The 15169-nt window shown below is 40.9% G+C and overlaps 1 protein-coding gene across 1 annotated transcript; it reads left to right on the forward strand.

Moving 5' to 3' along the window:
- Nucleotides 1-9614: 9614 nt before the first annotated feature.
- On the forward strand, nt 9615-10614 carry LOC311606588 (olfactory receptor 1L4-like; the record flags this gene model as incomplete). The annotated part of the gene is made up of 1 exon (XM_084797919.1): nt 9615-10614. Exon 1 carries the CDS (start codon nt 9652-9654, stop codon nt 10612-10614), a length of 963 nt encoding a protein of 320 aa, XP_084654045.1. The 5' UTR covers nt 9615-9651.
- Between the last annotated feature and the right edge of the window lie 4555 nt (nt 10615-15169).

A 15169-nucleotide genomic window follows, 5' to 3' on the forward strand; every position in this document is an offset into this window, starting at 1 on the left:
CACACAACTCACAAGTAATGTTTTAAAGATAAAAACAGGGAATTATCATATTTGATACATAATCTAAGACATCAGTAAATTATCCTTCCTTTCTACACATTTTCATAAACATATCCCTCATCAGTGGCACTGGGCTCCAATGAAGTCATTGACTTAAAAACAAAATATTTGGTTTCTAGTAATGGTTTTTGCAAAATGCATGTTTAATATCAGGTCATATCCTACCAGATACCTGTATTTATCAAAAGTCTAATGCTCAGTGGTATAGTGATTATTTTGGATGAATAGCACTTTAATACTTCTGATAATGTCATAATCAAGTAACTAGAGATTACTGTTAGCTTTCAGGTGGGGAATATATGCAGATTTAGTGTAGTTGAAAAGAACATCTTACAGGAAGTAGTCAAGGAATGGGACTTGCCATTTGACAGGGGTTGCTTCAAAAGATGAAGAAATGATCACAGCATTTTCAGTAAAGTGAAACTCACACAAATGTAGAATCAATAAACATCGAAGTAGAGCTTTGGGAGGCTACTTCAATTTTGGTTATGAAATCACAGCTAGAAAAATAAAGTACATCTTTGGCTTTCTGGCCAAATATCTCTGCCAGACTTAGTCACATGACAGGAACTATTGAGGACTTGTTTACCCTGTACTGGCATGTGGCTGTTGACTCTACCCGCATCTAAGCTGCCCATTTTCAGGCATAAGTCTACATATAAATTTTATATATAGTTTAAATTTAAAAGTTCCAATCTGGGCTGACAATGCTCCACCCAAGAACCATATACTCTATAAAAAAAAAAATCACAACACCCGACGTGAGGAGCCTTTTTTTTTTTTTTTGAATTGTTCATCTGAGTTGTCAAAGAGACTCCCAAAATATCGCATCATTGCTCCCGAGAGGTCGAAAGTATGTCCCTATTGTTAAAGACACCATGCACTTTAGTCACAGGACAAAAGGACTTGACCTGAATGACAAGTGTCATGGTACAAGAAGGTGCCATGCATATTTCCAAAGGGAGGAAGCTACCAGCAGCCCTACGCAGCTACCACTCCTATGAGTCACAACGATGGCCAGCATGGTATGGGAGCAACCATAAGGGTGTAGTAGTGGCACACATACCTAGCTGTAACCAACGCCTCTATAATTGGACTTAAGACTGAATCATAGAGATGGGAACCACGCCTAGCACCAGAAGCTAGCCAAGTGCTCTAAGCTAGTATTTGTCATACATTTTGAATGAGAACCTACAGCTACCACTTTACTAAACCACCATAATTCTTAGTTAGACTCTAAGTACTTACTTATCCTTTTACCCACAATTAAGTGTAGTTGTCATCCCTCAATTGAGGAAATTTCTCTTTTCACCATATGGGAACCATTACAGAAACTAAAACTGATCAAAATTCTGACTTATGGAGCCCAGTCCCAGTTGGTACATCTGTAACACATCGCCTACATATAAAGAATTATTGCGGAAGAGGGGGGGGGGACAAAAAGGTTGGAAGAACCAGAAGAACAGGAAGTTTGTTGTGATATTGGGTCTGATAAAAATGTCAGAGAAGCTATGCCCATGAAGTAAGTCTTACCAACATGGTTGCCTGAACATGACCTTATCAATGAAATGCCAATAGACATATTAGCTATTAGAAGATGTATTAACTATATTAATTTCCAGTATTAACATATTGGAAGAGGGATCACTCACAAGAAATCAGCCATACACAGAGAACTACGGGCAGCTAAGAATGCTGAGAGTGAGAGAAATAGTATTCCCCCAGGGAAGAGTACTTACTCCAACTGGTTATCCAATACCAACTGGTCAGCCCTGAAAATATACATACAAATAACATTATAGACTGAGAGGATTGTAGCTGTATATCTATGAATGAGTGTGAACAAATTTTTTTTGAAAGAGGCCATTAATTTTAATAAGAGCAGGCGGTGCATAGAAGGTGCTAGAGAGGGGAATGATGTAATTATAATATAACGTCAAAGGATGAAAAATATCAAGAACACTGCACTCTTAAACATCTGCACACAGTGTCACCTAAGTGCCCAGTTGACTGTTACTATACGAGCATGTTCTTATCTCTGAGGCTGTCGATTCTCCAGGCAATCTTCTCTTATAGCTTATATTAGTAAATGTCTAGACGTAGACCTTGAAATCTAGAGAAATATAAGTTTCCCCCCAAATCACAGCTTCTTATTGACTGATTTTAAGTACAGGGATCTCAGATCTCCACTCCTAGGGTTTTAACCACAGAACCAAACATCCTCTGGCAGCGGCCCCCAGCCTACCACTCTCCATATACCTCAGTTTCCTTCAAAATCACAGTGGCAACAAACCACTAATTATTTGAGATGTGAAGAAAGTTGTGAACCCTGAGGTTCCACAGGATCTGTTCTCCCAAGTCTCCCTTCTTAATGAGATCCCTGGGGTTGGTGGAAGGAAAGACTGGCTGTCTCCTTGGAGTGAGGTCATGTGAAGGGTAAATAATCTCCTTCCAGGTCCCCACTCCTTATTCACAGTTAATGAAATCTAAAGAGGGCAGTGGGGTAGCTCTGCAGGAGAAAGATATATGTTCCTCGTGTCTGGAGCAAGATTTGAAATATTATTATTCTAAAAAAAAAAGATAGGAGCGTGGTGAGAAGACGAAGACACCTGTACACCCACAGGTGCGCGCGCACACACACACACACACACACACACACACACACACACACACACACACACACGCATATTCAACCACACACAAAAAATCAAGACCGCACATCCCACATCAAGCCCTGGCTGTCTTCAAATCCTCTCTTTCTCTTCTAATCACCACAGCCAATGACACTTCTGAGAGAATGCCTGGACCCTTAAATTTGTACCCTGGAGGTCATCAACCCTTATCTGAGTAAGTAGCTGTTATCTTTAACCTTACCACTACCCACAAGTCCTACAGCCATGGCTTGTTATGCATGGATATTATTTGTGTTTATGATGCTGTCATTTTACAAATATGAAATTTGGTGCTCAACATGGCTGAAACTATGAGCCAAGTCATTTGCCCCTACTTCCTAAATTTAGGGATTTTTCCTTAAATTTCCAGTACCACAGTCTTTATACTTACATAATAAAGGAAATGTTTATTTTTAATAAGACTCTACCAATAGAAAGGGTCTCAGTACTCTGTGAGAAAGAGTGGTAGCTGCCATGACAGTGACAGGCAAAAGCCAGCTTCTCTTAGACCCAACCTTACCTTCTTGTCCCTAAATCCAGAGCTTCTGGGGAAAGTTCCAAATCCTCTAGCCTCATTTCTCATGCTCCATATAATCATACAAGAGAGTGAAAAGGAAAGAAAACATCCAGTAAGACTGAATTGTCATAACACTCCTACTGATGCTACCTCATGACATCAGGGAAATCACCTCCTCGCTAAGCCTCATTTTTTTTCTATTAAATAAAACATATTAATATCATCTGGCATAGTTATACAACAAGAGTATCAAGAATTTGAGGATATCTTGGGCTACAAAGCAAGTCTGAGGTCAGCCTAGACAGCAGTCTAAGACTCTTGATTTAAACATAGACCCAAAAAAACGCATATTATTTAAATTTTCTTTTTTTCTTTTTAATTTTTTCACTTTACATGCTGATTGTAGCCCCCTCCCTTGTCACATCATGGTCCCATCCTCCCTCCCCTAGTGCTCAGAAAGGGGAGCCCTCTTCCCCTATCATCAGACCTCAACCTATCAAGTCTCACCTGGACTGTCTGCATCCTCTTCCTCTGCGGCCTGGCAAGGCTGCCCCACCAGGGGGAAGTGTTAAACAAGTGAGCACCACAGTCCATGTAAGAAGCAGCCCCTACTCCCCATATTATGGGACCCACTAGGAAACCATGCTGCCTATCTACTATATCTAAGCAATGACTCTAAGTCCTCCTCACCATGCATGGTTGGTTGGTGCATCAGTCTCAACAGCACCCCCACCTGCCCAGATTTCATGGCTCCATCGGTCTACTTGTGGAGATCCTGTCCTCTCAAGGTTCGTAAAACTCCCTGTTGTGAGTCTCAGCATCAGCTTCAGTCCCCCTGCTGGATGGAGTCTTTCAGAGAACCTCTATGAAAGATTCTGGTCTTCCCACTACATTTTGTGTGGTCATTTAATACATGCAGTGCATAAATAGAATTCCCCCATTAATGAAAACACTTAGAACCTTTCTGTCCATAACTCCTACTGGCCTCCTGATCCTTCCAGCTGCTCTCATGGCGCACAATCTGGAAACTTATGAATTAGGCAAGTTCTAAGACAGTTCATAATATTAGTCCAGAAGTCACATGTTATATTCTGTTCCTCATGACTTTACATTGTCACATGAAATGCTTTACCACATGGGGAGATTCCTCTTTGTCCCTAGTACCCTGAAATGGAGACAACACTGAGTGGATGGTGGATCAGTTATCCTAAGAAAGAAAAACACCAACATCACTAGGAATGTCAGCTAACATAGAGGCTGGTTAGGCTCAGCTCCCACACTTAGTAAGTTCTGCTCTTGAGTTTCAATCCAACTCAAGTAGATTTCAAAGTATCAAAGGTTACAATTTAGAAAATATCAGAATCCTTACTGGCCATGCTTGAGCTGATGGCTTTGCACCTCTGCTCCTGGTGAGCTCATGCTTTGGGGAACAAAATGGAAAAGGAAATTCTCTGAGTTCTATTTAAGACTTGAGATTCTTTTTCTTGTACAGACTTTGAATATGAAGAATCCAATTAACCACATGATACCAGCACTGTGCCACTTTAATTTACTTCTTACTCTGTGTTTTTGCTCACCTGTGAACATGTGTGCATTGGCTTCTATTACTCCCTGATTTGAATGTGTTTAATGTTCATCTGTGTGCAGGGACATGTGTTACTGTGTTTCATTTTAACTTACATGAAGCATGTTGTGCTATGAATCTCATTCACCTTCTTATTTTTTTTTTGCACCCAGAATATGTATTTCTTCTTTAAAATCCATCAATTTGGCTCTGAAAAATTCTAGTCCATTATTGATAAACAGATTCAAGGTGTGGTTCTGTCACATTTATCAGCCCAGTGATAGACACCCAGACTGCTCAAACAAATGACAGCACAAAATATGCCCATCTGTGAGTTTCCCTATGGCGGCATCTCTCCAGGAAATACATGTAGGAGAACTGCTGGGTCAGAAAATACTGAGAAACCGGTTTTCTCTTTAGTTGAGTGTATCAGTCTACACATATAGTATACATGAGTCCACACATACCCACATCCTTATCAGCCTCTGTTCGTATCATCCACACTAGCAGTTGCTAAACTAACAAATATAAAGAAAAACATTGCTTATTTTAATTCACTTCCAAAATAACCATTGAATTTGAGCATCCATTGACACACATGATAACCTTTCAGCTTTCTCATACACTCATGTATTGGTGTTCTTATATTTATCTTGCTGAAGGAAAGGTAATCGTTGACTTTTGTAGATATCAGCACATCAACTCTTAGGCATTTCAAGCATCATCTAGTCTTTGCTGTGTCTGTTTTGCTTAACATTGTGTTGTAAACAACTTAAGTTTTGTCTTTCAGCTTCTTTTTTTTTAACTGTATTTTTACTAAATATTTATATATAGATATATATTTATATTATTACACATAAATTCAATAAACTACCTACAGCAAGAAGAACCAGAAAACAATCAGGAAATACACACACACACACACACACACACACACACACACACACACACACACACACACACATATATGTGTGTGTTACATTCATAGTGCTTTGGTTATGTGTATTTGACAGTCTAGAAGAAAACATCTTTCCTATCTTGGTGAGTCTAAAATTATGAATATAAATCACTATCATATCTCATCATTATCAACTTAAAACATCTATCTAGACCTAAAAACATCTTAACCCCTAAGCAACTAAGCTTAATTGTAAAACTAAACTATCTGGTCTTCAACCCCATCAGAGACTTGAGAAGGAATAAAATTAATTACCTGAGTATACAGGGAGTGCAGGTTAGCAGCTTCCAATATGAGAAGATGACAGAGACAGTTTGCTGCTTGAACAGGCACCCATAACTCTCTAAAATGTTGGAGAATCATCTTTAGCATTCTGGCTCAATATATCTGACAGACATATTTGTGAGGCAGGAACAATTGAAGACTTGCGTACCTTGTGTTGGCAGAGTTCAGCCATCCACTCTGCCTGCATCCAAGCTTGCCCATTTTTAGGCAGAATTCTGTCTGTGGCAGAAATGAGGACATTTTGCCCAGTGGCTTGTTTGTCATGTTTGAAGCCATCTCCATAAGGAGGTTCTTTGATGCTCATCATCTTCTTTGAGGTAGGCTGCGTGTTGCCAGGAGTTAACCTGTCTCATTGTCAATTAATCTTTAAAATAATAAAAACATATTTAAATATCATATTCTGTAGTACGCTGAGGTTTTTGAAGATCTTATCTAACTATTTTACCTTATGTTTCTATAGAATCACATCAATCTGTTACACCAAATCATCTAGAAGAAATCTTAAAAGAATGATGCCCCATTTCCCTTAAGGGGGGTTGTGTATGTCTTTGGTTGCTTTCTTGGGCTATATATGTTTATTTTCATTGGGAGTTGGTTATAAGTTATTATTGGTCTTATTTAGAAAGGAAACAAAGTTGAACTCAAGAATGTCTCTCTTTTCCTTTATCTTCCATTCTTAAGTTTGGAGATAGGAGTTGAAAAGAAAGAAGGGGAATATATATAAATATCCATATATATATGGATAATAGAACAAAAAGTAGATTAGCAAATATACTCCTCAACTTAATGCCTTACTTGTTACTCACAAGGTTATTTTTAATTCACTGGTATAGAAATTTGTATAGAGATGCTAAAAAAGTTTAGTTTTTGATACATTGGTATAGAATTCAAATTTAAGACAATTCTTCACACACACACACACACACACACACACACACACACACACACACACACACACAATATATACCCACATCCTTATCAGCCTCTACTCTAATATGAGGTATTATACCCATACAACTCAATTATAATACAAGGTTTACTTCCAACACTTTGAAAGTGCTATTACAGGCTGTTTAGGATAAGTTATACAATTGTTAGTTGATCAAATCATGGTCATATCAATTACTATTCTATTTTTATCACAAAAATATACATCCTAGATGTAACCAATTTCTACATTTTTAATTGTAATAGATACATCGTCTTTCCTCTCTTTCACTTTTTCCCCGTGTTTTGTTTGTTTTGTGGGGTTTCTTTTTCTCACTTGGGAATTGAACCCAGAGCCTCTCAAGCATGTTAAACAAGCACTCTTATTATGAAGCTACACTCTCTTCCCATTTTAAATTTTTATTGGAATACACAGTCTCACTAAATTGCCTGGGCTGAATGGTGATCTTCTTAGCCACCCAGTTCTCTCTCTTCATACACCTCCAATATCTATTTATTTCCACTTCTGTGTGAGATTCAAGCATTCTCCCTTGGGGCCTCCTTGTTACTTAGCTTCTTTGGGTCTTTAAATTATAGTATAGTTATCCTGTACCATATGGCTAATATCCTCTTATAAGTGAGTATATACCACGTGTGTTTTCTAGGTCTGGGTTACCTCATTCAGGATGATATTTTCTAGTTTCATCCAGGGAGGAGTACACCAACCTACCCACAAAACCTTTGACCCTAAATTTACCCTGCCGACAAAATGTGCAGAGATGAAGATGGAGCTTAGATTGAAGGAATTTCCAACCAATGCCTGGCCCAACCTGAGATCCACTCCATGGAAGATTGACAACCCCTGACATTATGAACAATAGTCTGCTATGCTTGCAGACAGGAGCCTATCAGAGTTGTCCTCTGAGAGGCTCCGCCCAGCAGCAGATCAAAAACAGATGCTGAGACCTATAGCTAAACATTAGGCAGAGCTCAGGGAGTCTTGTGGAAGAGTTGGGAGGGGAGGCTATAAGGCCCTCAGGGGACAAGAACTCCATGAAAAGGCCAACAGAGTCAACTAAGCTAGGCCCATGGGTGCTTACAGAGGCTGAAGCACCAACCAAAGAGCAAGCATGGACTGGTCCTAGGGCCCTGCACTTACGTAGTTGATGGGCAGCTTGGTTTTCATGTGGGTACTCTAACAAGTGGAGTGGTGGCTGTCTCTGACATGGACTCTGTTGCATGCTTCTGGATCACTTTACCCTAACTGGGCCGCCTTGTCTGGCCTCAATGGAAGAGGATGAGCTTAGTCCTGAAGTGACTTGATGTGTCAGGCAGGTAGGCAGGTTAGTATAGGGGGGGGGGCTCCCTTTTTATGAGAAGACTAGAAGAGGGGAAAGGGGGAAGAGACTGGGTGAAGGGACTGAGGGAGGAGAAGGGAGGGAGCTGCCATCGGGATGTAACGTGAATAAATAAATAAAGCTATTTTAAAAAGGATTTTCTTACCCATGGTAAGTACCCAGAGTTACAGGCTTGCATTTATACACCCAAGCTCATTTTTATTTCATCAGTACATCGATTCCTATGGGATATTTTATTTTTAAAAAATACGTTTATTAGGGTATTTGCTCATGTCTACTTTCTGTCCATATTTTACTTATTCTCCCATAAGCTGTAAAGTTCTTCTTACCCTGGGAGGTTTCTCTAAGTCTTTTGAAGTAGATCTTTGTCTAGGAATGTTTCTGGGGCTTGTATGCTTTGATATCTCTCTCTGTGTCAGGCTCTCTCATTCAACTTACAAGCCCTTGCTTTGAGGTTATTTTTCTTTATCCTTGGAGGCAATGCCCCATCCACTCTCCACATTCACACCGTCGCACATAAATCCTGTACCTGGCCTGTGTTTGCTCTCTGCCTCTCTCCTCTCTAGCTAAGTTGGACACTGTCTGCTGTAGAACATGAGACACCATCTGCGTGGAACACCAAGCCCAACGTTAAGTAAACAGAGTTCTATGGGAAGTGGTCCTTCACCTTCCCACTCACATTAGATAGTCATGCACTCTGCTTGACATGTGAAACTTCTAGAACAAGCCACTCCTAGCCTAGACTTTTGCCCCCATATTTTAAGCTAACAAATGAATTACAAAAGCATTTTTTTTCTCAAGATGAATTTGACCCAGGGCGCATCCCTACAGTGCATATGGGACTTCTGCAAGGAAATCTTGGGACCCCTACTTTTCCTTACAAAGGAAGAAGAAAGCTCTTGCTAGAAGCATTAGGTAGAGTAATGTTGCACAGAGAAGGAAGTACTGCAATAAAAACAGGACTAACAGATGTCATCAATATACATTTGGAAGTTGAACAAAATGACTGTTTTTCTGCACACCTTTCCTGTGATCAAAATAGAATGTGGTTACCATAAAACTTTGTCTTCTGGACAAAGAACAAGAGCTGAAGCACTTCATTTGAGTTCACAAAATCAGTTACAAAACTTGACGTGAACCCAGAGCACCCCCAACACCAGTTCTATGAAGTCATATTACAGACAATACGGCAACCATTATGAGCAGCCTCCTTACACATTGCACGGACTGGAATACTTCAGGAGGTATTTCCCCACCCCCACCCCCACCCCCAGCAGGCCAAAGACTCCAAGGCAAAACACACATCTAACATGCCTTGCATATATTTTGATTGCAGGACGGCAATGCTCCAGGAAAACCAGAGCCACATCACAGAATTCCTCCTTCTAGGACTGACCAGTGACCCCAGACAACAGGTATGGCTTTTTGCTGGTTTCCTTGCCATGTACCTGGTCAATGTGATTGGCAACTCAGTCATCATTGCGTCCATCCAGGGAGATGCTCGCCTACATACCCCCATGTACTTCTTCCTCTCCAACCTGTCCCTGGTGGACATCTGCTTTACCACTGTCATCGTGCCACAGATGCTAGTGAACTTGCTGTCACAAAGAAAGACTATCCTCTTTGCCCAGTGCCTCACTCAAATGTACTTCTTTGTGGCATTTGGTATTACAGACAGCTTCCTCTTGGCTGCCATGGCCATTGACCGCTACGTTGCCATCTGCAATCCACTTCATTACACCACAGCCATGAGTCTCAGGCGCTGTCATCTGCTGGTGGTGGCATCCTGGGCTGTGTCCCATCTTCACTCACTCGCCCACACAATTCTCATGGGCCGCCTCTCCTTCTGTGGACCCAATGTCATTCACCACTTCTTTTGTGACGTCCAGCCACTGCTTACACTCTCCTGCTCTGACACGTCTGTCAATGAGCTTTTGGCCTTCACAGAAGGCTCTGCCGTGATCATGAGCCCTTTCATCTTTATTGTTGTCTCTTATGCCTACATTGCTCGGACTGTCCTGAGGGTCCCCTCAGGGGGAGGAAGGTACAAAGTCTTCTCTACCTGTGGGTCCCACCTCACAGTTGTGGCTCTGTTCTACGGAACCATAATATCTGTGTACATTCGCCCTTCATCCACCTACTCGGTGACAAAGGACAGAGTGGTCACTGTCATCTACACAGTAGTTACCCCTATGCTGAATCCTTTCATCTACAGCCTTAGAAACAAAGACATGAAGCAGGCCTTGAAGAAGCTGGCTAAAAGAACAGAGTAGAATATTCATATTTCACTACCTGTAGGAATGAAATCAACAGTCAACAACGTTCAGCTGTGTTTGCGGCATGTCTGTTTCTAGACGATGATACAACATCAGAGCAATGCACAGGTACCAAGACAGGTTTGTTCCAGAGACTCATGGGGTTATTCTGAAGGACTACTTAGAGTCTAGGGTGCCCCACTGGCCAAAGTTTTCCTGGTACCTTGTAGAACTACAAGATTCTCTCCTTACCCCATCCTCCTTTCTTCCTTGTTTTCTTCCACAGACCTCACGCTGAGTCTGAAGACTTCCACTCATCCACTGCCCAATAAATAAATCTCTTACATAATGTGGTGGTTCATTTCTATGTGTTAATGTGGATGTGGTAAGGGATAATTGTCTAGATGGTAAAAATGTTATTTTCTGGTGTGTTTCTAAGACTGCTTCTAGAAAAGATCATTATTGAATCCATGGAATGAATAAAAAAGATCACCTTCATCCACGTGGGTGGGCATCATCCCATCCACCAAGAGCCCACAGAACAAAAAGGCAGAGACATCTAATGTACCCTCTCCTTGAGCTAAGACATCCATCTTCTGCCTTTGAAAATCAGCACTCTTCATTCTCAAATCATTCAGACTGAGACCAGGATTTACAGTGCTGACTCCCCTTGTTTGAGGCCTTTAGGAACGGACTACATTGGATTACCTGGGTTTCCAGCTTTCAGACTATCGTGAACCGTCTTAGCTTCCATAATCATGTAAGGAAACCCTCAGGATTCCTCTGTCTCTCTCTCTCTGTCTCTCTCTGTCTCCTCTCTCTGTTTCTCTGTCTCTCTGTCTCTCTGTCTGTCTGTCTGTCTGTCTGTCTCTCTCTCTCTCTCTCTCTCTCTGTCTGTCTGTCTGTCTCTCTCTCTCTCTGTCTCTCTCTCTGTGTGTCTCTGTGTCTCTGTCTCTCTCTCTGTGTGTCTCTGTGTCTCTGTGTCTCTATCTCTCTGTGTCTCTGTGTCTCTGTCTCTCTCTGTCTCTCTGTCTCTGTCTCTGTCTCTGTCTCTCTCTCTCTCTTTCTCTCTCTCTCTCTCTCTCTCTGTGTGTGTGTGTGTGTGTGTGTGTGTGTGTGTGCGTGTGTGCGTGTGTGTGTTATGATCACACCTTAGCATCTGCTTCTCTGAAGACCTGAGCCAATGCCTCAATGACCTAGCGAACAACTCCACATACTTGGAATTAGCACATACTATAAAGAAACTTGAACAGAAGCACCAGGAGATTGTGGAGGACTTTTACAGCATAAACTAAACATGGAAAAATATTTTGTACTTCATTTATTATGGTTTTACTCTCTTGTGCATAAAAAAAACACTAGCCTCATGTAAGTTCAATAGTGAACAAAATGCCAGCTTTCTGGCCATTTCTAATGGAATAATAAATCTCTGGATATTACTAAACTAGCAATAGTGAGCACAAATCACAATGTATTCTTGCTAATGTAAATGTGTCCTATTTAGGAGACTGGTTTCAAAGTGTTTATCCAACTCATGTCCAAGTTTTTAAAAAAGAAGAAATACATAACGGAGGAGCCAGGACATGTTTATTTAATTGATGTTTATTCATTTTTATGAGATTAGGTGTTCTACTTGAGGTAATGATTTTTTGAATAATGGAAAGAATATGACAGACTCAAATGCTCATCAACAAGAGAATGAATAGTTGACTCGTGATACAACTTCACAAAGGATTTTAAATCTTCAAGCTGCACTTCTGAAGTCCAAAGCTCACTAGGAGGCAATTCACAGAGTTTCAATTAATTTATCATATAGCCACATCTGACTACCATTGACATGTGGCTATTTATTCCATTTGGTATGAGCATTTACTTGCCAAAATATTGATGTGTTTTATGATGGCATACTCAGAAACTAATAGTGGTACCACACAGTAGATGCCATGTTCATAATATTCTTTTCTAAAAAGGGAAAGAATGAGAATTTCAAAACTTTTAAAGGCCCTAGTAATGATGATAATGGTAAAGAAAATATGAAACTTTAACATAGTGTGGTGGAAAAAATGACCTGTAGCTGTAGCTGTCAACATGAATATTGCAAACATCAGGTTGACTGGAAAAAGATGAATGATTTCATCTATACAAAGAACAAACATAAGCAAATATAAATAGTATATAGTTTATACATATTTTATAGAAAATAAAATGTGATAAAATTGTTTCTACATGTTTTACTATATTTATATATTATTATTTTAACAATTTTATTAAATTTATTTTAATAAATGGTAATGTTATCAATAATATTTATTAATAGCAATTATTTTATTAATGTTTGGCTAACTGCTATTTGTTAATGTTGATGTTAATATTAAAATACTTAATATACAATTTTATTAAATTTATTTTTTATTCTTTGAGAATTTTGTAAATGTGTACAATATATTTTGATAATGAATCTGCCTCCTAGTCCTTTACTTCTAGGTCCTCCCAAATCACCTCATCATAGCTCCCTTCCAGTTTCATGTACTCATTTTAATGATGAGTCCAGTTGGTGCTGCTGGTATGTGCATGGATGTAGGGCCATCCACTGGGGCACAGGCAGCCCTCCCAGGGCAGCATCCCTGAGGAAAATGGATACTCCTTCTCCCAGTAGCCACCAACTACCAATAGTTCCTCAGCAACAGTGGGCTTCGTAGGACCCTCCATCCATGTTGGAATTTTTACTGTCCTGACAATATTGTAAACATTAGAATAATCTTGCCTAACGAAGCCCCGCTACCTCCACAGACTTTATATGCATCACATCTCTACCTTCTGTGGACACAGAGAACAAGTCGCTTTGGGTTTTTTTTTTTCCTACGTACTAGAACTGTAGGTCTCTAAAAAAAAACTATTCTGCTATCCACCCCCAGGCCAAGTCTGTTCCACCCATTTATTATTACTTATTTTCTGGCGACTGATGGGATTTCCTCTTGAGACTTGACAGTCAGTTGGAAGTTATAGACTCCATAACAGGTTGGATGGGGAACGGTAGCCAGGGAGGGGTAACAAGAGGAGAGGGTGGGTGCCAGCACTTACTTACCAAGCCAGGGTTACATGAGTATGGACCGGAAGGAACGTCAATCAGGTCAGAGTCAGACAGGTCATAGCAAGACTGGGGCTGAGACAAGTTTACTGAAAGAAATCAGCCTTTTTAAACACTTCATCAGAAACATAATGTAATGGTGGCTTCCAGGAAGAACATAATGGTTGTTGCCAGGATAAAATGACATTTGCAAGCTATACAGGGTTCTCAACAATAATGCCTAAGACTAATGGTCCTGCCAAATTCTGCATGCTTCACTGACTTCCAGGGAACGCAGAGATATACAGGTGGCCTGCATGTTCCACCACATGAGGGAGTGCCTCGGTTTCTCGGGAACTGAAAGGCACACAGTGCCCCAGGAGCCGTGGCTCTAATCTGAAAGGCCTATGACACATGCCTCTCAAGGCAGCTACACCAGCCCAACTCCATAATTCCCTGAAGGGGAGGTCTCAAGTTTCCCAGACCTGGTTACTCTAAAGTGAAGATGTCATTGATAGTGATGGGAATCAAGAATCCAGGGTCAAAGGGGACAGCAAGGAGGTTGGACATCAGCTCCATCTGGTTTTCTAGCTACCATGCCAGGGACCGGGTTCCAGGAGACACTATACATGAAAAGCTCGTTATCTGATGCCTCTGGTCCTGAGGCACATTAGTCCACCCCTGAGTCTTTAGTCTGTGCTGTTAGGAACGAACACGGATGCTTTCATCAGTAGGAAGCAGCCCCAGCAGGGAAGGCCGACTTCTCACGGTGATGAGGATGGTCAAAAATTCCAGGGAAGATTTCAAGTCAGAAAAACTCTGATCTCCACCACCCCTTGCCTGCTTCTCTCATGTGCACACACTCCACACTCTTCCCTTATTGCCTCCTTGTTTCTATTCTGTTCTCACTTTTAGCCAGATACAACCTGGCTGTCTTGATCATCCAGAGGAAGCCTTGGTTTCATATTCACGAACATTCTGATAGTCTGAAGCTGCTACTAATCATCCATATCCAAGTTCCTAGAAAAGTGAAGCAATAATGACTACTCTCCTAGTCAGGGTTTGTTTGCATTGCTGCAATGAAACACCATGATTGAAAGCAAGCTGAGGAGGAAAGGGTTTGTTTGGCTTACACTCACATTGTTGTCCACCATTGAAGAAAATTGGAACAGGAACTCAAACAGGGCAGGAACCTGGAGACAGGAGCTGATGCAGAGGCCGTGGAGGATCGCTGCTTACTGGCTTGATCCTCATGGCTTGCTCCACATGATTTCTTATAGAACTCAGGACCACCATAACAGAAATGGGATTGGAAGGGATGGGGAAATTGTTCCATTAAAATGTGCTTGCTACACATGCATGAAGATCTGAGTTTGGTCCCTCAGAAGCCCTGTTTAAAAAAATAAACCCGAGCCGGGCATTGTGACTCACACCTTTAACCCCAGCACTTGGGAGGCAAAGGCAGGCGGATCGCTGTGAGTTCGAGGACAGCGTGGTTTACAAATC

Source organism: Acomys minous (genome assembly GCF_964271855.1).
Source record: "Acomys minous genome assembly, chromosome: 10".
In the NCBI taxonomy this organism is placed as follows: Eukaryota; Metazoa; Chordata; class Mammalia; order Rodentia; family Muridae; genus Acomys; species Acomys minous.